Source organism: Taudactylus pleione, unplaced genomic scaffold (genome assembly GCF_031769625.1).
Source record: "Taudactylus pleione unplaced genomic scaffold, aTauple2 ptg000214l, whole genome shotgun sequence".
Classification (NCBI taxonomy): Eukaryota; Metazoa; Chordata; class Amphibia; order Anura; family Myobatrachidae; genus Taudactylus; species Taudactylus pleione.
The window spans coordinates 15,342,651-15,365,059 of NW_028284616.1; the positions used below are offsets into that span (position 1 = coordinate 15,342,651).

General features: G+C 43.3%; 1 protein-coding gene across 3 annotated transcripts in view; it reads left to right on the plus strand.

Annotated features, from left to right (window-relative positions):
- Positions 1-1,569: 1,569 nt before the first annotated feature.
- The window catches only part of CPAMD8 (C3 and PZP like alpha-2-macroglobulin domain containing 8), a 185,474-nt gene continuing 164,634 nt past the window's right edge, over positions 1,570-22,409 (plus strand). For all 3 annotated transcript variants that reach the window (XM_088478478.1, XM_088478479.1, XM_088478477.1), the window contains exon 1: positions 1,570-2,106. In XM_088478478.1, coding sequence (XP_088334604.1) covers positions 2,048-2,106 — 59 coding nt within the window. In that variant the 5' untranslated portion in view covers positions 1,570-2,047. The remainder of the gene's footprint in view (positions 2,107-22,409) is intronic.

Below are 22,409 nucleotides of genomic sequence, written 5' to 3' on the forward strand. Positions count from 1 at the left end.
TTGGAAGCGCCACTTGCCAGTCACATATACAACAGGCAGTCTCAGGGGGAGGTATCTGTGACTGGCAGTCCAGGCTGCTATTAGCAGAGAGCAGCTTCCAGTAGGAAGCCTCTACTCTGCCTTTACGCCAGCTCTAGGCGGCTCCTAGGGGCTGCAGACGATGCAGCCCTTTGGAAGCCGGTGACATGTGCATGCGCCGCGGTCCCAGTGCCTGACAGATCGATTGTACAAGCACTAGGACACAGCCAAGAAGAGGTGAGTGACCATCTTGTTTTCTGCGGCAGCAGCCCCCCTCAAGAGGGTAGGAGTCGCCGCTGTTCATTAGCACGGCAGATCGCAGTCCCCATTATTATCAATGGGGACTATAGTCTGACCCCTATGTATCAAAAAGCGAAGAGTTTGGCCCCTTCAGTTTACAACATCTTCAGATGGTGTAAACCTACGAAGACTTGCTCGCAGGAGAGAGATCTTCCAATCCCTCCCCTAGCTGGCAGCAGAAACTGACACTGGGCCTGATTCACTTAGGGTAATGCAGTAGGACGCATCATGCCTCCTGCATGCATTACTTATCCCAGCTGCGTCCAAGGACGCAGCATCAGATAATCTGCGATAACATCTGTCAGCCAACGGAGATCCTGGCCTCTTCCCTTTCCCCCAACAGCGACGACACGCCTCTGTTTTGTGAAACAGATGCCGTCACCTCCCCCTCCCGCTTACAAATGGCAGCAAACTGTCAATCACTGAGAGTCTGTTGCCAGACTGCGTCCGAACATGCAGGACCCGTATTGCACATGCACAGTATGGGTCCGGTGCCTGCGCAGATTCTTGACCATTGGGAATTTACGTTCAGCAGTGCACTGCTGAATAAGGCCCACTGTGCGCTGCACATGCGCAGTGTCATATTCCCCCGCAGGAGTCTTTCACAAATGGGGGAAGTTACATAGAAGGACAGTAATTATCGCTACCACTGTCCCTGCAGATTTAGTCTATTAAATAGCGGGGATATTATCATTGAGAATAAAAATATCTGCCCCGAAACATATTAATAATTGCGGCAGTGTTGCGATTATTAATAAATAGGAGCATTATAATTACCTTACACTCCACTACTTAATATAATGTTCTGCTCGCTGTAATATACTGATGCTATACAAGCTCCTTGCCTAACTGTATCCTTTCAGTGTGTTTGCATGGTAATCAATCACTGCCTGTATACTTCTAACTACAGTATCTGTAGACCCTGGTAGAGAGGAATACCAGAGGGATAAAGGCGAATTCCCCTAGGGGCTGTTTTAATATCCTCCTCTCCCCCCATTCTATCCCTTACAGCTTAAGGTCATTCATTGAGTTAGCATTAGGGAGGAGGGAAAAAGGGAGCCTGCCATATATCTTGTTTTAAAGGGTCTGTTACTAGTGATTTATAGGGCCAAGCCCCCTCCCTCACTTCCCTCCTTGAATGCCCAGCCCTCCCCAGTTGGGGTTTGGCTGGTGAAACTTACACTCCCTTTAGACTAGCTAAGTACAGAGCTCACACAATTCTAAACCTTTTTTTATTTACTATACTGCTCCATCATGCTTACTGTGGAGTACTGTAGTTTGCATGTCAGGAAAGCTAGCTTAGAATGGCAAGGGGGATACCGTAAGAAGTGAGGAGGCTAAAGACAGTGACATTAAGTTAAATAATATTTTAGAAAGCAAAGGGGGAGGTAAATATAGGACATACTGTATGTAGAGAGCAATTGTAGAGAATGAATAAATAGTTGAAGATAGTGAACTGATAGGAAATTTACAGACAAACCCAACAAGACAGATTACATTGGATATATTGTGGAAGAAGTCAGGAATATTTACAGTCACCAGCACTGCAGAAGAACAAGTCAGAACAAGGGTTAAATCCTTCACAAACTGGGAAGGGGGGGAGAGCACTGCTTCCACCCTTAGGGCACATTCCCCCCTCCTGTGCTGTATGCTTGGAAGAGGAGACAGATACCCCTGTAGGGGCACTGGGTAAAGTCCTGTGTGTGGATTGAACTGTGCTTGTTGCAGAATGTCTTTCCTGTGGATTTTGGGGATCCTTTGCAGCTTCAGTAATGCACAGAATAATCCGTAAGTCCTCCAACAAATCTTTATTATTGTGGTTATCTATGTTATGTATTTGCCATTCAAAGCTCAAAGATAGCAACATTGCCTTTTCAGAGGTAGCACAAAGCATTTATCATGACATATCATAATATTTATCAAACATGAGGATGGTGTGTAGAAAGATAATTATTGTGATCAGTGGTCTATTAACTTAGAATATACCATAAGGTCAAATTTATATTTTGGTGAAATTCGATAACATGGAGAAAGGGTGAGATAACACATATCTATCATGTGAAGTTTAAACTAAAAACAATATAGTCATTAATTAACCATACATATGTCTATATATACAGAAATATGATTACATTTTACATGGCATTACATTTAAGTTGCCTTTAAATCTTTATATTTACTTTTTGAGGTCAAGAGGTTTTTCTAGGTTTTTCTAAGGTAACTTGTGAAAAGTGAATTGTTTGATAATGTTGTTGAAAGGTCACTGAAATTCAAGTTGTTAATGTGTCAGTTTGTCTAATAAGTTAATAAATAACAGTAATTTATCAACATTCTGGTTGAAAATGTGTTGTTAAAGAGATTATTTAGAGATAATTATGTACAGAGATGAATTGCCACTGACCTGACCTGTAATATGTATTCATCTAAAACCTGTGTACCTGTGGGCAGCTTTAGTACAGTTATTACACAGAGATGTGATGTACAGAAAAATGTAATAATATACAGAGATGAGTAATATCACACAGGGATATGACATTCATATGCTATAGCTGAGAGGAACAACATGTACTGTACAGACTATATATATCATTTGGGGAGGCATCAGGAGAAGGTGTAATATACACAATACACACGTGGTAAACCTCAGCAGTGGATTCAATCAGGCAATCATCTATTTGTTCCCCAGCTATAGCTGATACTTATTAACTACTAAAACCATTTGAGGCTTATTTAAAAAGATAACGGTACCTGTTTACTAATCTGGTAAAGTTATCTTAGACCTAGAACCCTTTACCACACTGTTCCATTGTGACCAGATTTAAAGCGACATGCTCCTTTTACATTAAAATTTACAATTTACATTGCGTTCCAAGTAATATGAATTGTACAAAATAACCTTTCTTATTTTTTTTTCTTTTATATAAAAAAAGAAAAAACAGTAAATATTGATAAATTAATAGCAAGTATTTCTGGCCAGGTTATGGCAATATAAAAATATGTGGAAAAATAAGAGCAGGCCATTGTGCAATGGAATTAATTAGACATGTTCAAAGGTGTGACAATGAATACGGTTTTCATGTACCTAAACACTTGTCCCTCTTTTTTTTTCCAGCACAATGCCATTGGGGCCTATTTATTAATGATCGCATTTGCAATGCAAACTGGGCGTGATTTTACCGCCCATAATCGTATTGCAAGATGCGATCATAGCGCTGGAATGTATCATCTGGCTTCGCATTCCGGAAGTTGACAAATCTGGCACCATCGCATTCCTCATAGAAACCTATGGGGACTGCGGTTGCTGGTGAGATTGGAGGGATACTCATACAAAGGGGTGATACTAAATATTTGCAGTTACCCCCCGAAAATTGGTGTTTTTGGGGGAAAAGCCACAAATATTTAATGATAAATGGGTGCCAATGTCCTTTTTTTTATTCAGAGATTTGTCACTTTATAGAGATCAGTATTGATAAACTACTATGTTAAACTGTGCGTAACTGTATGTACTGTAGCAAGCTGTACTAAATTGTATGTAGTAAGCTGTACTTAATTGTATGTTGTAAGCTCTTCTTAACTGTAGTATGTAGTAAACTCTACTTAACTGTATGCGTAAGCTCTATTAACTATATTATGTGGTACTCTGGGCCTGATTCAGAGCCGGACGCTATTTGCGCTCGCTCGTTCAGAAAAAGGGGCCAGATATTTAAATAGAGCGCTCACTCTTTGCGGTCTGTTGACGCCTCTATGTCTGAACGAGCGAACGAAACATGCGATCGCTATTTTTTTAAAAACGCCCCCTGGCCGCTCGCATCCTACGTCATCTCCGCTATTTATTAGATTAATCGAGTACATCGAAAGGCGTATGAACTGCTCGCAGTGCTTGTGGTAGGATTTTCCTACCGCAATCATGCGAGCAGTTCAGGCTAAAAGACAACCAAGTGACGTGGTCGATGACGCTGCTTTGTTAATTATGCACACCCTTAAAACGCCCGTTTTGACCGTTTGGCACGCCTGCGTTCGGATCTCCACTCCCCGTTTTCAAGCACCTTCCCCTGTTACCACCCACAAATGCCTCATCCTGTCACTCAAAATAGCATGCATTCGCTATTTTGCGAGCACACAATTTCCGACCGCAATGACTGGTTCGCGCATGCGTATTACAACCCATACGCATGCGCAGATGTGCGAACATCGCTCAGAGCGAACGAGCGGCCGCTTACGAGCGGCTCTGAATCAGGCCCTCTGTTCTTAACTGCATGTAGTAAACTCAAATATATGTAGCAAGCTGTAACCTAGGTGTGGTTATACTGTATGTAAAAATGTCTTTCTTTCTATTGAACATTTTGTATGCTTTCAGGTATGAGTATCAAGTTTAGCCCTAGAGTTGAAACAAGGACAAACCGTTAAATATGAGTGATGCATATTCTCTGCCTTACACCAGTGTCTTTTTAAAATGTTTAGTTATTATTTAGACCTCTGTGTGGCCATTGATTCTTACACAATTAAATTGAGTAACTTTTATGTAACTTTTGTTAACTTTTTGTCTAAAAAAAACAATTGCTCGTCACTAAAAATCAAATGCTGCCAGAATCTTCCACAAAACAGGGTATACCACCCATTCTGTTTCCCCTGTTGGGTACTCACTAACCCTAACCTCCCCTCCCGCAGCCTAACCCTAAGCGTCACCCCTTTCCGCAGCCAGACCCTTCCCTCCCGCAGCCTAACCATAACCCTCCCCCTAGTGCCTAACCCTAATACTTACCATCGGGATTCTGGAGCCGGTATTCTGACTACTGTGGGGTTCCGGCACTGGGATTTTGACTGCCGGCGTTGAGTGCGCCAGGATGCCGGCTACATCCCCTTTTCAGTTCTTTGATAAGATGCTTGAATAAATCAAACCAGTTACAAATTTAGATGAGATTACAGCTTGAACTTGTCTGAGGTAACAATTGCTTGTTCAATCTGTTGTCAGTGCCCTTGAATAGTGAAACTCAAACCTACATTTGCAATTGAAAGTTCACTTTACAATTTACAGACGTAGAAGCAAGCTGTGAATTGTTTATTTGATTTATTACCAGTTATTTATATAGCACACACATATTCTGCAGCGCTTTACAGTGAATATTGGTCCATTCACATCAGTCCCTGCCTCAGTGGAGCTTATAATCTATGGGCCTGATTCAGAGTTGAACGCTATTCCGATATGTACGCAATTGAACCATTATCGCTGGTTTACGCATGCATCACAGCCACATTGCAGACGTGCTGTGAGAATTCACTGGCATTTGATTGACAGGAAGAGACTGTTTTGTGGGTGGTTACAGGGAGTTCCGGGCAAAATGCAGGTGTGTCGGGTCATTTCCTGAGAGTGTGCTAGCCAGCGTATGCGATCGCACGCGCAGGGAACAAAGCTCCAGCATCTCAGTTACCATGTCAGTCCTGAGTGACCATAGACTTACTCGAGGAGTCGATGTTTTCAGGATCTGCATCCGATGCTACGTTTGTGTACGCACTTGTGGGCAGCTACGAGGGCTCTGGGGGGCGTCTCAATACAAAATCTGCCACCTGCTGCATTAGCATACTGCTATTCGTGAAAGTATGCAGCTGCCATATGCATTACCGTTCATCTCTGAATTAAGCCCTATATTCCCTACCACATGTACACGCACATACTTACACACTAGGGTTCATTTTTGTTGGAAGCCAATTAACACACCAGTATATTTTTGGAGTGTTGGCTGAAATGGCTTAATTTGATGGTATTTATAAATATGTTTCAGTTAATATAGTTTATAATGTATAGTTCCTAAGAAAATATGCTAAAAATACAACACAGTGCAGCAACCTCTTGTAATATAGTTAGTTACCTTTTCTTGTGAATTGTAAAATGTTAAAGCTGATTCACAAACTAGTTTGAACCATTATTAAAAAATATGTGCATCTCTACTTATTACCCAAACTGCCTTGTGAGGATGGTAGGGTGTATGTTGGTGAGGCTAGGGATATGGAAAGCCTGGTAAACAAAGGAAGTAGTGTTTGATAGTGTTTAATTGCTGCACTTATCAAAAGGTAGATGCTGCAGAGCCATAATATTTAAAATATATATATATATATATATATATATATATATACAGCAGGGGTAGGCACTCCTGTAACTTAAGGCATACTCGCCGTGGTGCACACTAAGGTAGATTTAAGGCAGCAAACAGGATCAGTGTCACTCTCCAGTCTTTGTAAATAAAAAATCGTAGCCAGAAGCCAGTCACCGGGTCAACTTTTTGAGTTTAATGGAAAACTCATCTGTCCTGATGACGAGTTTTCCATTAAACTCGAAACGTTGACTGGAAGACTGGTGAGTGCACCCCATTTTTTGATTTTATTGGAAGACTGGTGAGTGCACCCCATTTTTTGATTTTATTGGAAGACTGGTGAGTGCACCCCATTTTTTGCATATTTTTGTTTATATATATATACATGCACACAAGTTTATATATCTTAATACTCTAGTTGACAATTTTAATATTTCTTAGAGCAGGAGTAGGCAACCTGTGGCACTCCAGCTACTGTGGAAATATACATCCCAGCATGCCCTCCCACACTTTTAGCATACTCTAACAGCAAAAGGACATGCTGAGAGGTATAGTTCCACAGCAGCTGAAGTGCTACAGGTTGCTTACCTCTGACCTAGAGAAGGGTGTTTGCAGTTGCAGAATCCAGCCCCTGATTCAGGATGTGTCATGATTGAAAGGTAAGTTTATTAATGGTTAAATTGCACCAAGTGGAATGTGCATGTTAGCTATGCTGTGAGTATTTATTTATTGATGTCTGTATAAAAGTTTATGAAGCTTATACAGTTACCATTCATATATGTATGCTTCGTTGATAAAAATTATATTATGCCTTGAAGTTGATATCCAGTAGAGTCACATATGTCATGTTTATACTATTTAATATTTAAACTAGAGATTGGTATGTGATTTAGTTATAATGAAATCACATTCTGTGAATTGTGATATATTATGCATTGCAAATGATCTTATTTATTTAACTAGTCACCCTAGGGAGCAGAAATTAGCAGTGTGCAATTTCACTTAACTCATGACTTCTTATATTTCAACTATAAGTTTATCTATTTTTGGCTTACTATTCAGTAGTTTTGAAACTGTTTCACAATCTTTAATACATTTTCTTTTTATCACTGTAAGGTTTCATTTTAACTAGCATCTTAATCAAACTTATGTTGTGAGCTGCAGCTTGCTTTTTGCCCTAAGTCCTCTCAATTTTAACATAGCCCTTGGCTCCTTTTTGTCCTCCCTACACACTGAAGACACTGTGCTCTAAGCCTTCCGTTGTGTACAGAATGGCCAGTGTCTGAGTCCTGGTAAACCAGTGTCCTTTTTCTCTCATTGTGTAGTTTTGCTAAGAGTGGATTACATACACAGTGGCCAAGGTTTCTGTACCTCACTACTCCTTAGAAACACTATGTAGACCTTGTTCCATTATTTGTTAATTTGGTCAATTGGCAATTACCACCAACTTGTCATGTTCCTTGTTGAAGTTTTTACATGAGTCTGTGTAAAGTCAGATGTCTTTATTATCCTGCAGAAAATATTTAATGTCAATTTTACTCTGCTGGTATATCTCATTCTTAAGCTGGGTACACATTAGACGATGTGTACCCAGCACAACATCGCCGGTGATGGAACCCGGCATTCGGCATGTACATACACACTTGCAGATGTATTCTGCAGCATAGCATCGTCAGCGACATCGCCCATCGTCCCTGCAGTAGGGTTGACAGGCGATGTCGCTAGCAACCTGCGGGAGCGTGCATATCATGGGTACACACTAGACGATGTATCCGATATGACTCTCCAATCCACGGGATCAGAGGACATATCGTCTAGTGTGTACCCAGCATTAGTTACAGTATCCTGTGCTTCATCCCAGAGTACTCTGTTGTTGTAACAAAGTACTATAATATCGTAAGCTTTGTGGGGGAAAGTTATCTTTAGTTTATCTTTTGCTGCATAATACCACCCCATGAATAAATCACTTATCTATAGTTTGTAACTTTGCAAAGCATCATCTACATACTGTCACGACCAGGGCTTTGAGGGGTTGGGGTCAGGTGCACTTACCTGTCCGGACGCTCTGGCGGGGTCCTTCTGGTGGGGGTGCAGGCACATGGAGGTCCGTGCTGCATGTTACAGGGGTCTGGAGGCATAGTGTCCTTGCTGCTAGTGTGAGTATTGCACACCTTGGCAATGCTGCAGCACAACATGGGCGCCGCCATCTTGGATGTGGTCAGGTGACTCCTTTCAGCCAATCCAGTCAGAGCATTCCTGGGAGCCCCTAGCAACCTATCCTGCACTTCCTCCGGGTATTTAAGGGCTGATCTGCAGTCCTTTCATTGCCAGTGCAACATTGTTCCCAGCCTAGCTGGGTGTTAGTTCTCTGATCTCCCTGCTATTCCTTGTTCCTGCTGAGTCTCACATATAGTATACTGCTCCAGGTTCCAGCCTCCCAGACACTCTGCATACCAGCAGTGCTACTCTCTACTACCACCCCCAGAGGGAGCACTGCTTAAGCTATCCTGACAGTCTGTGATCCGCCTGGACGTCCCAGTTACCTGTTGGGTGTATCTCGTTTCCAGCATCTATTCATCAGTGGGCCATTCATGAGCAACACACATCTCAGACCAGCGTCCTTTCAATATCAGATGTCTGCTCCTATAAACTCCCCTGAATCCACCCCGGGTTCATCTCCACAAGTACTTAACCCTCTTGTGACACATACATACTCTGGCCACACACACTGCAATCTCAGCAGTGATATTGGTTGATTTGATATTGCTGCCTGTCTTGCCACAATTTGAATGCGATGCTCTATAATAATCCAATTAAATTATTTGGATCATCTTCAGGCAAATTGGAAAATGTATTTAGAAGATGACTTCCGCCAGCCTGTGTGTGCTGCTATAATCCGATTACATTTAAAGTACCAGTGATGACGGAAGTTATTCTGACAAGAGCCAACATGTGTGGCCAAACTGCATATTGATCCTGTCACTCAAGTCAAGCCGCGGTTTGAGTCCATGTGTGGCAACATAAATATTGTTGAACTATTTGAATAAACATTGTAAAATAAATAAAATTACACATGAACGATTGTTATAGAATAAGCATATCAATGTATCTTTTATATGACTCAGGTAAATGATAAGCTGCAAGCTTGCCTGATGTAATTACCATATGTAATATCCTGTGTAGTTGTGGCAAGGGCAGGGTGTTGGGCACAGTTATAATTAAAGGTTTAGCCAGCATGGCATTCCATCTTGATGATACTGAAGCATTGATTGTTATATCTGTGAATAACCTGTTGTAATGTAACGTTCTTAAATGTTGCCAGGTGAGTTCTTAGACCATCACTGCAGGCCAGTGAGGTATAAGACTGTGGAGGACCTTCTGCCCTTTGGTTGGCCATGGTCTGACATAAGTGTCAGTGGGTCCAGGGCATGTGCTTTCTGGAACAGACTGTCGGGTTATTTTGGGCAATGTTACAAGATGCTCAGCCAGTAATGTTATTATGCTCTTTTGTCGGGTTAAGTGGGTTACCATTATTTAATCCTGGGCACTGATCAGACCTGAACACCACAGGGTGCCTGCTGTTATGTGAGGGATGGGGGGAGGCCAGGATACAGCTACTGTACTCCTTAAAGCAGGCACCAACTAAAGAAAGGTTATCTAAAGACTGCCTTGGTAGACCTTTGTACCATGGGAACCAGGCCAGGTTTAAAAGGTTGACCTCGTCCAGGCGACAGTAGTCTTGATGTTGAGACTTTCCTGACTAGGTATTAGGAGCCGCCGCAGCAGCTAACAGGTCCAGCAGGTTCCAGTCATTGTTAAGCAACCGGATACCGTGTCACGCGGGCCGCAATGGCCTATGACCCTCATGGTTGCTAGGCAACCGGGACACTCTGTGGCCGTAATCTCTGTTGGTGGTGGCTGTTAGTACAGCCAGGATGCTTTCTTTGTACCTGTAGCTACTCAACTGCAGTATAATTAATTGTAAGTAGCCTGTCTCTGTTTGTGCAGCTACTTAGCTGCAGTGTAATTAATTGTAAGTGGCCTGTCTCTGTTCATGCAGCTACTCAGCTGCAGCGGGCCTGTCTGTGTGTGCAGCTATTCAGCTGCAGTGTAATGAATTGCAAGAGGCCTATCTCTGTCCTGGGGTTCTGATTGGCTTCCTGAATAGTTGAAGCACAGTCAGGGCCTTGGAGTATTGCCGGTTATAGCTTCTGTTTTGCCAGAAGTCACCTGCTCTGCTGCAGTATCTAGTAGTTTTCAGCCAGTTTTTGAAGTGACCAGGATCTCTGTCGGCTGATGGAGATTTCCTGGCCTCTTCCTCTCATCTGCGGCGGCCGGCTTGCGTGACCCCATGGGTCACCTTAGCCGGCCGATGTTCCGCAGAGTATCAGATGCTGCGTTGGACAATGCAGCTCGGATAAGTAATGCAGCAGGAGTCGTGATGCCTCTAGTGCATTGCCATATCTGCAAGGATCGCAACTGAAAAGCTGCCTGCGTGCAGCTTTGCTCAGTCCCCACTTCATTGGTAGAGCTGTTAAGAGTGTAATACAGCAACCTGAATTTCGCTCAGAGAATTCGGTAGTGTAGTATTGTTGGTGAACCCCTGTTAAGTGTTTCTTAAATTGCTTCATCTTAAGTGCGTGTTTTGTACAAATAAAGCCTCTTTATGCTATTATAACTGTTGTTTAACTGAATCTGAAGCTTCCAAGGGAACCAGATAAACCAATCTGACCAATCAGCTGAGAAGGTAAAAGAGCTATATACAACACTAGTTAAAAGTTTTAGAATACTCCCATTTTTCAACTTGTATTAAAATTTCCCAAATGTGGTCTTCAAGGCACCTTAACAGTCCAGGATTAAGTATATACATGCTTGTGCACAGATGATATAATCATATTGACTGAGGTAATATTTATGTAATCTGTGCTTAAGCATGGATATCCTTTAAACCTAGACTGTTAGGGTGCCTTGAGGACTGAGTTTGGTTTAACGTCGCCATGTACTCTACAATTGAAGCATTGACCAAATAATCAATTGGAGACTAAAAAAAAAAGAAGAAATCACAAAATTATTTTGTGTGACAAAATTTTATCAAAATTTTTGACTCATCAAAGTAGCCACCATTTGCAGATATAACCGCTGAACATACTCGTGGGATTATTTCTACAAATGAAACCTAATACCGTTCGGGAAGTTTTTCTCAACATTGCTGCAAAAGTTCCCACACTTGTATTGGTATGTTGCTTTGCTTTCAACCTTCTGGCCAGTTCATCCCAAAGCATCTCTATGGGGACTGTGCAGGACATTCCATTACATGAATCTTACTATCTTGAACTTTTCCATTAAGGTAGTTCTGACATACTTGTAATCAACAGGTATTGTTTGACTCATTATCTTGCTATAGGATGAACCATTGACCAACTAGGCATAGATCAGAGGGTATTGCATGTCACTGCAAAATTCTGTGGTAGCCTTTTTGGTTCATGAAGCCAGTCACTCAGTGCAAGCTGCTGACTCGGGATCCAGCAAAAGAACCCAGACCATCACGCTTCCTCCTCCATGTTTGACAATTGGTGTGACGGGTTTATTTACTTTGCAGCATGTTTAAAGCCTGACATTTAAAAAGGTTGATGCTTTTAATAGCAAAACATAGGGTGTTTTTGTATTTAAAAGCACTGCAATTTTATATTCTGTAACACATGGGTTGGGGCCAGATTTTACAATCCGCCACTTAGTAAATAAACCCCACACACTGAGGAACCATCTTTTCACCTACTCTATGGCTTACAAAATCCCTGTGTGATGAAACAAAGATTTATTTTAGGCAGTATACAACTAAAATGGACAAAGGCTGTAAGGACAGTCAGAAGCTATCTCCCCTTCTCACCTCTACTCTTCATGTTGCTTTGCTTGTGAAGGGGGAGCCATATACATCTAACTGCATTGCTGATGTGTTGGAAGAGACTGTAGGGCATTCTGTTATCTTGGCAATCTGTATCTATATAAACAATAATATCTATATAATAATTGAGAATGGCATGTCCTGAGATGGACATGACCATTCAGAGCGGACGCCCTACCCCCCTCCTAACCAACATCTCTCACTGCTATGACACAGAAGTACCAGACCAGCAGAGGAGAGCCCTACACCACCACAGGTAAGTATTACATGGGGGAGTGGAGTGGGACAGGCTCAAGGCCATCTTAAAGTATAGGCTCACTGGTCAGCTGCCCAGGGCACCACGATTCTAGAGGTCTTCGAGCAGGGGCATCTAAATGGAGTGTGCAGTCACTTGCCCCATGCATAGGGCAGCCAGTTGAGGGACAGGCAGAGAAAGATAATCCCGGCTGCTCTGAATTGTTAATTACACAATAAGAGAGGCCAGACAGCATTCTCTACCTGCAGCCACAGAGCCAGATTTAGGGGGTGGGGGCACAGGGGCTCTCTCTGGGGGCCCCAATTTTTTAATCACAGCTGCAGTGATGAGCAGGAACTGCACTGCGAGGTAGAGAAGAGTGATGTGTAATCCGTACTCCTCGCTTTACAGCATGTTTTTTTTTGTTTAAACATTGATTTTGTTGAAAGGACTAATAAATCTAAAGGATTAATTTTATTGACCATTTATATCTGTATTCCTGTGAATGGAGTGGTAGGTTCCTTGGTGCTTGCTTTGCCTAGGGCCTACAATGCTGTTAAGATGGCCCTGGTCGGACTGAGGTGACCCAGCATATGCAGAGTCCATAGTTCTATACATTAGATAAAGCAAGTATAAATTTGACCTGTGTAATATTCCTGAACAAGTGACTATGGGGTCTATTTACTAAGCAGTGTTAGGAGACAGAGTGAAAAGTGATAAGGTGCCAGCCAATCAGCCCCCAACTGTCATCTCACAGGCTGTGTTTGAAAAATGACAGTTGGGAGCTGATTGGCTGGCACCTTATCACTTTTCACTCTGTCTCCTAACACTGCTTAGTAAATAGACCCCTATACCTTAGCAAGGTCTTTATTAGTACTAGGAACCAATCAATCACAGCTCAAGACTTTTTGTTCTCTTATTGCAAATAATTATGGTGGCATATAACAATTATCAATACAAACTGCCATTTACTTTACATGGTAGTGATGAATGCAGACTGAGCGCTAGGTCATATTGTGGTAAAAGTCTTGTGTGTACATCTGCAGAGATTAGCACTGTAAAGCAGTACATTGACCCTTATGTCTCTGGGGCAGAGTTAGAGGCTTTAGTATATAGGACTGTAAAGTTTTTGCAACCATAAATATATCTTGAGTTCTGTTTCAATGAGGGTTCTCTTCCAATAGCACAATATGTGTTGTCTTCAGCAGCCACTGTGAAAGCAGGCCAAAACTACCATATATGTTTTCTAGCTTTACCGTCATCAGTAGCATGATAGGGGAGTGATGTAGGAAAGTTTGTGGAGTAGGTGGGAGATGTATCAAGCCTTGAAGAAAGATATAGTGGAGACGTTACCCAAAGCAGCCAATCAGAATATAACTGTCATTTCAAAGACTGTACAAGATAAATTACAGAAGCTGATTGGTTGCTTTGCAGAATGTCTCCACTTTATATCTTTCCAATGCTTGATACATCTCCCCCTAGGTATGTTATGTGTAGTGTGTTATTTGAAGTTTCAATTACAGCCCTGTCCCCACCACATAATTCAACATAGGGGTGACATAAGGGCACAATTGACTTCATTTAATTTTTGCTTAATATCTTAATAAGATACTTTTAGCCTAGGGGTGCCGTGGAAAAATGCTGATACTCTAGGGGGCCGTGATTCTAAACAGCTTGGGAATCACTTTACGCTAGATAGAGGGTACAGCCTGTTTTCTAAATAAATAGTGTTTGTTGATCTTATGAAAAACTTCAGATCCTCCAGCGAAAAGCACCAGAATATTGTGACTTTTATGTCAAGTTCATGAAGAATGCCACTAAAACTGGATTTTATAAAATGAAGAAAGCTCTCGCTTCAGGAGTAGATGAGTGCCAGTTGGCTGCGACTGAACCCTGATAAAACAGAGGTCCTTATGATAGGTCACAGGACAGGGCTACAGAATTGCCAACTAACAGGACTTACACTTGGGGGATCAGAATTACAAAACACTGAACATGTGCGGAATCTTGGTGTTGTCCTGGATAGTGGCTTGACACTTAAACATCAGGTATCAGCCACAATCAAATCCTCATTCTTTCATCTGAGGAACATAGCCAGAATCAAGCACTTAATTCCCTCAGAAGATCTGCCTAAAGTCATACATGCATTTATATCATCACGCCTAGACTACTGCAACGCCCTCTACCTTGGACTCCCAGCAAAAGAATTGCACCACTTGCAGATGGTACAAAACGCAGCTGCCAGGCTATTAACCAACCAGCCCCGTTCCAGCCACATAACACCCATTCTCTACTCCCTTCACTGGCTGCCTGTCAAATGGCGATTTGTTTTCAAGTTTGGTTTACTAACATACAAAGCCCTACATGACCATGGCCCAAGGTACCTAAAGCAGCTTCTGATTCCTTACTGTCCCAGTCGATCACTACGATCCATTGATGAAGGACTATTAACAGTACCTAGAACCTCCCGGAATTCATCTGGGGCTCAGGCTTTCAGCTTTGTGGCTCCGACTCTATGGAACTCACTTCCCTGCACAGTTCAAGAGGCCTCCACTCTAGAATCCTTAAAAAATAGACTCAAGACCTATTCACCCAAGCATTTCACTAATGTCCCTTGTTAAGCTTGTTTTGTATTCTGTGCTGTAAAGGCAAATGTAAAGCACTTTGAGTCTTTTTAGGAGAAAAGCTCTATATAAAAAACATTATTATTATTATTATTATTATTATTAAATAGTCAAAGCAGGTAACTGCACCTTTGTAAAACCATGCTGCATTACAGGTAGGGCAGAGGTAAAATGTGCAGAGAGATTTAGATGTGAGCAGGGTGTGTCCAAACTGAAACCTAAATTGAAATGCAGTGTAAAAATAAAGCCGATTAAAAGATTACCAAGCGTCTGATATATGCAGGGAAACTATGGAATACACCTGCAGCAATAAAAAAATGGTAATTGCTAACCTCACATGAAATACATAAACATAAATAATTAACAGTATTGCACAAAAGAGGCTATGTAATACCGTCTAACAAAATGTAAATGCAGCAGGAGGTGTCTGGATGATATAGACACCTCCTTGCTGTATCTAAGAGATCCAAGTGCAGCGTGCATCGGTGGAAATGGTTGCCCCTTTGACCAGGCTGCATAAGCTCATACTTACTCAGCCTGGCTGGCTGCTGGCCACTTGCGAGGCCAGGAAATCTGTGTCCACTGACACAGACCATGTCCTCGTCCCTCCCGTAAAACATGCGCGAAACCCCCCGTTTCCGAGAACACTGGCCAGGAATGCCCCTGCTCCGCCCCCAAACACCGCAGCCTGTCAGTCAGGCTATGGCTGGGAAACACTACGAGTGGACTCGCAGACGGAGGGCTACACATGCTACATACACATTCTGTGCATGCACAGTCCTCTAACAATCAGAAATGTGCGCTAACCATTGGGATAGTGTACATCTCTGAATTAGGCCCTATGTATGTTTGTGCAGTTTGAATATATTTGTAGTTACTAAAACCAATTCTGCATTTCAGCTGAATTATAGAATGCCATGATATTGTGTTAGCACAGAATAAGACATTTGCTAGATAATGCATTATATACAAATATATCAACCGAATAAGGATGATGGCTGATGGATACTGCAGCTCTATACATATAGTGTGGAATGTACTAAGCATCGCATCCACGATGCTGTACATACCGCCCATTATAGAGTACATACTGGCATTAATATCGCCGGCATGTACCTAGAAAATTGCAAAGGACAGCTCTCCCGGCAATTTACCATGAGGGGTGTTGCTTAATTACACAAATAAGCAGGCCCCACCCTCCTGCTACTCTTACCCGGGCTTCTCCCGGGAAGAGAAAAAAAAAGTAGGCAAGTATGGTGTGATGGTGCAGTGGGATCTGTGAGGGGGTGTACTGGTGTGATGGTGCAGTGGGATCTGTGAGGGGGAGTACTGGTGTGATGGTGCAGTGGGATCTGTGAGGGGGTGTAATGGTGTGATGGTGCAGTGGGATCTGTGAGGGGTGTACTGGTGTGATGGTACAGTGGGATCTCTGCGGGGGAGTACTGGTGTGATGGTGCAGTGGGATCTGTGAGGTGGTGTACTGGTGTGATGGTGCAGTGGAATCTGTGAGGGGGAGTACTGGCGTGATGGTGCAGTGGGATCTGTGAGGGGGTGTACTGGTGTGATGGTGCAGTGGGATCTGTGAGGGGGTGTACTGGTGTGATGATGCAGTGGGATCTGTGAGGGGGAGTACTGGTGTGATGATGCAGTGGGATCTGTGAGGGGGTGTACTGGTGTGATGGTGCAGTGGAATCTGTGAGGGGAAGTACTGGTGTGATGGTGCAGTGGAATCTGTGAGGGGGTGTACTGGTGTGATGGTGCAGTGGATCTGTGAGGGGGTGTACTGGTGTGATGGTGCAGTGGAATCTGTGAGGGGGAGTACTGGTGTGATGGTGCAGTGGGATCTGTGAGGGGGTGTACTGGTGATGATGCAGTGGAATCTGTGAGGGGGTGTACTAGTGTGATGGTGCTGTGAGATCTGTGAGGGGTGTACTGGTGTGATGGTGCAGTGGGATCTGTGAGAGAGAGTACTGGTGTGATGGTGCAGTGGGATCTGCATATAAGACTTTTTTTTATTTCTTGCTGCCCACACACTCTAAGACCTTGAATATTATGGTTGGTAATTTGGGTTTGACATGCCTGCTGTACATACTGTACCAAGCAGAAGAAATTATTCCGAACTCAGGTATGAAGGAATTTTGGCAGGAATATTTTCCTGCTATGTAACAGCAGGGTAATCAGAAACTAGAAAAAATGGGACATCCTTTATCTAATTGGTAATGTTAATGGTGTTCTGTAGTTAAAGTCATGGTTCCCTGGTCCAACCTGCTCACTTGCTGCTTCTGTTGTAGCCAGTAGATCTTTGATCTAAAGGTTCAGCCCTATGGGACAATACTTCCTTTCACAGGATGTGCAATGTTCTGGGGACATACTGTACCTCTAAGGATCTATTTGTCACTTACTATTTAATGATATGTCAACATGAAAATGTTGAAGTTGACTGTGTCCACATTCATGGTGTAGACAGTGATGAAATGTCGACATGTTAGAACATATCGTCCCTGGTGGCCCAGCGGTGATTTACCTTGCACCTGACGGCTGCGAGTCCAGCGTTGTGGCTGGGTACCGGCAGTCATGTGACTTCCGGAACAGAGCTGTGATCCTCCAGCATTCTGGTGAGTATATCTTCCTAAACCCTAACCCTCCCTCTAGTCTAGTGCCTAACCCTACAACCCCCAAGCCTAACCCTTGCACCCACAGCCTAGCCCTACCTAAATCACATATAGCCAACATCGGTCCTGTGGTTAGAAACAGCAGCGCTACACAAAATCCATTTTTTCCAGGGGTTTGCGCATGTGCAGTAGGGAAATCTCAGAGAAAATAGCTGCCACATTTTTTCGGTGACCTGCGCATGTGCAGTAGACCCTGGGCACAGACTAGTGCCCAGAGTCTACTGCTTTGTTAGTGCACTGCCAGCTGCCAGGGAGAGAGGAGGGGGCCCCGGACGGGGTATGAGCACATGCCTCCTCCTCTCTTAATACACCCCTGATGAAAGGGCTCCCAGAGGTGGGCCCCCAATGGCGCCCCCTGCACTTACTATAGTTGCACAGTTCCCATTTGTATTGTATCTTTTTTTGCTGAGAGAAAAAGACTGGCTTGAATTAGCAATTACTATGCAAATCCATGTGAAGGTACAACAAGTCATGTGTTATATGCCTTCTTCGGCACCACTGCAAGTTCATCTTAGTTTGTCTGTTACTCAGTGCAAGTCTTGCCAGCCTGCCAGAATCCCTGTCATCAACAGTCTGTTTCTAACCACAGGACCAATGTTGGCTATATGTGATTTAGGTCGTGGCACAGTCATGCATGAAAACCTCAACCGTATTGTTATTCTTCATACATGATTTTGACCCATATGGCAAAGATTAATATGCAGAATTTTAAATTATTTAATCCTAACCCTTACCTATGCTGCCTGCCAGTTATACCCCTTTTAGACCAGAGCAAAAACCTGGGTTTTTGCTGGGTCTACCTGGGTCACAGCTCAGTGTAACAGGGTCCCTGAAATATAACCCAGGTCAAGTGACCTAGCAATCCAACCCAGGTAGCTACCAGGGTCGGACCCAGGATGGACCCGGGTAATGGTGCAGTGTAAACGATGCAACCCAGGTTATCTGACCTGGGTCATGCCTAAAATGAGCTGATTGGTGGTTGTGGAGCATTCACCTCCCACTTTTTATGACCTCACAGGTTTAGAAGGGCAGACCTGAGTTCAGTGTGAACAGGGCTGACTTGGGAGTAACCCAGATCGAAGGTGCAGTGTAAATGGGTCTGACCTGGGTCTGACCATGATTGGAACCATGTCCAAAAACCCAGTTCGGACCTGGGTTTTTGGTGGAAAAGAGGTATTACACTCACACACATACAATCTGTTACCACCTGCCTAACTTCTTTAAATTCCAATGTCTGCACATCTGATGCTTCCTCTAACTGAGGAATGAATTACATGGGAGGGGCAGGCCACTCTGTCTATGTTATACTTCTGTAAATTGTCTATAGTCTGTCAGTAGGTGTCAATGAAAAGTTAATCTTATCCAAGTGAAACTGACTGTTACAAAAACACATATGATCCTTTCATCCAAAGCCATGTTTATTTTATTTGTGAGTCATAGCATCTGACATAGCTTGCAAAGCAGTTATCATTTTCCTTATGAGTAGTTTATATCATATATAGGTAACAGAACCCAGTGTCAATGATGTGGCACTGATGCTATTGAAGAGTGACCTCTTTACAGGCATATTAGTGTAGGCTGGGAGAAAGTAGAAGACCTCATAAATTGAGCCTAGGAGAGTACAACCTTTTGCATAGTCCAGGCAACCGATTTCAAGGACCGGATCCAACAAGCTGCAGTTTTGCCTAAATTTTTCACACGTGCAAACTTTGCGCACAAAAATGCGTATCGTGCAATCCTTTTGTCGAAGTTTCCGCATGTGCAAAATCTCCATAGCCAAAAAAAACGACTAAAAGTCTTCACCATCTCAGAGCAAATGAAAGATTTTGTCTAAAAATGTGAGGACTTGGGGCCTGAATCAGACCCGCTCGCGAGCGCTTCGATGGTGGCCCAGTGCGCACGCGCGAGCCCCGGAGTGAGTGAGACCTTCACTTGCTCCGGAGCTCACAGGAAAACGAGGCGGCTGTCGATGTTGATCGACAGCTCATCCTGATTTGTAGGCGGGTAGGGGGGGTGGCTGAACAAACGGAGGCGTTCCCGAAGGAACACCTGCCATTTGTGGGTAGCCCTACTGACATCACTCGTGATGTCAGTAGTGGATTTTCGGCTCTATTAGAGCTGGAAGTCCACTTGGCATTGCGAGTGCTGAGACCCTAACACAAGGGTCTTCTCGCAATGCCGAAGGTCGCAATAATCGCGACCATCGCCAGGCTGCTTGCACAAGCTGTGGGTAGTCACCCACAGCTGTGCGAGCGGCCTGGAGGCAGGAATTTAAAAAAATAAGGACGCCCTGATTCAGAGCGAGTGCACGCAAATAGCGTGCGCCTTTTGAATCAGGCCCTTATTTCAGAACCCATTCGATACCCCCCCAATGACAAATTAGGCAAAAAAAATTTTTTTATTAGCTTCATTTGGTCAATAATGATATTTTTGGGGAGTAAAAATTAAAAGTTTTGAAAATGGGTTTAAAGTAGTGGGTGAGGTATTTTTGGGGGCTGTATGGATGGGACAGGTTTTAAACATTGCAGGTGTCTGCAGCTGTTGTATTTTCTAAAAAAAATTAAAAGTGCACTTTTTGGACTATAAAATATACTTGCACCCATTTCAATGTACCCCTAATTTAACTGAAGCATTTATTTTGTCCAAAAAAAAACAGTTTTTTAGCTTTTTGCCAATGTTATACAAATATGCATAAAAGAGCCATTTAACACAAATTAAGAACACCAAATACATTTACCACTAATACACTTCTAAATTGATTTTCTTTGTCAGTTATCCTCTTTATGGAGTACAGACAGATTTCCCCAAAATGTGCTGTACTTTTCACATTACTCCACGAATAGTTTTCGTGCGAATGCGTTTTCGCGTCTTTTGTTATAGGATAGTGCAAAAAACGTGAGTGTGCAAAGACGCCGAAAATATAGCATCAAAACATCCACAGTGTGCGCAAACTTTACTGACAGTAAGTTTTCGCTTTATCGTATCTAATTGAATTCCCCCCCAAGTAGTCCTTACTGTATATGTTGCTGTCTAGGGCAGGTAGACACCTGGTTGTCATTTGCTCCTACGCTTTTGTAGTATAAACCCCAAAATTCCATACTTCTGGTGAGTTATTTTGCATCACTGAAGCTGTAAGCTGCTATATCACATAGCTCTCAAAATATCCTCTGGTTATAGTGGTTTCTAATATGTACACATGAATGAATGCATAGATAGTCTTTCACCTCCAGCAATATTGTGCCCAGTAGACCTGTGAAGATCTATGCTCCTCCCCTCCGGTACTTTTGCTAGACAGCCAAGAGGTTAATACTGTACCATGAATATGCTTTGAAGTGAACCCTCTCCCTAGCTAATTATAATAATCAGGATCCATCTAACTCTTTTATGTGGTTATCAAAACAGGGACAAAAACCCTTAAAGATAATTGACATTAACATGAAAGGGGAATATTTAGCCATTTTTTTTCCTTTCTTGTTTTGTGAGAATTTTTAACCGCATTGTGACTTTACTTCTCATAGCTGACATTGTATTATAAATCATGGAGGACATGGCTCTACTTTCAAAGTTTCATGGAGGACTTTTGTTTCAAAGCATTTGCAAACAGTTCCTTTTTTATTTTTCGATATTCTCATTTTATACCTTATTAATATTTATTTTATTCTTAGGGCCTGATTCAGCAAGGATCACAGTTGCTAATACACATGCAATCGCCCGTTTATTGTGTTCTGCGTATGCATCGCAGTGCGCGAACCAGCCAGTGCCAACGGGACCCATCGCAGAGTGATTGACAGAAAGTGCCGTTTGTGGGAGGTGACTGGAGGGTGGTCAGGGAAATGCAGGTGTGCCAGTGCGTTTGAACGCCGCTGTGATGCCCTACGCAGCCTGATGCCTCAGAGTGTGCTATGAAGTTAGCAATTTCTGAGTAAGGTCAGGGCTTGTGCAAGTGTTTGTGAGGATCCGATGGTACTCGATTGTACCGATGTTTTCGCAGTCTTGCTAAACATTACGGATGTGTGTAAGGTAAAGTGTGCGTCCTTATGTAGTGCTGTGGCGTCATAGCAATCTCAATGGATTAGCATACTATCACAGTTGAACTGCGTGCGTAATCACTATTGCAATCGCAGTTGCAATCAGTAGTGAATCAGGCCCTTAGTACAAAGTTAGAACACAGGGCCTGATTCAGACCCGCTCGCAAGCGGGTCGATGGTGGCCCAGTGCGCATGAGCGAGCGCAAAAAGCACTCGCTCCGTGGCTCACTACAAAAGGGGCGGCTGTCGATGCTGATCGACAGCTCGCTCCGTTTTGTAGGCGTGGCGGGGGGGTGACTTCACAAACGGAGGCGTTCCCATGCGAACGCCTGCCGTTTGTGGGCGGCCCCACTGACATCACTGGTGATGTCAGTGGGAGAGCTTCCAGCTCTATTAGAGCCAGAAGCACTCTGGGGCTTGCGGTCACGAGACCCTACCACAAGGGTCTCGTCGCAAGCCCGATGGTCGCAATGGTCTTGACCATCGCGACCATCATCCTGGCCGCTCACATAAGCTGTGGGTGGTAACCCACAGCTATGCG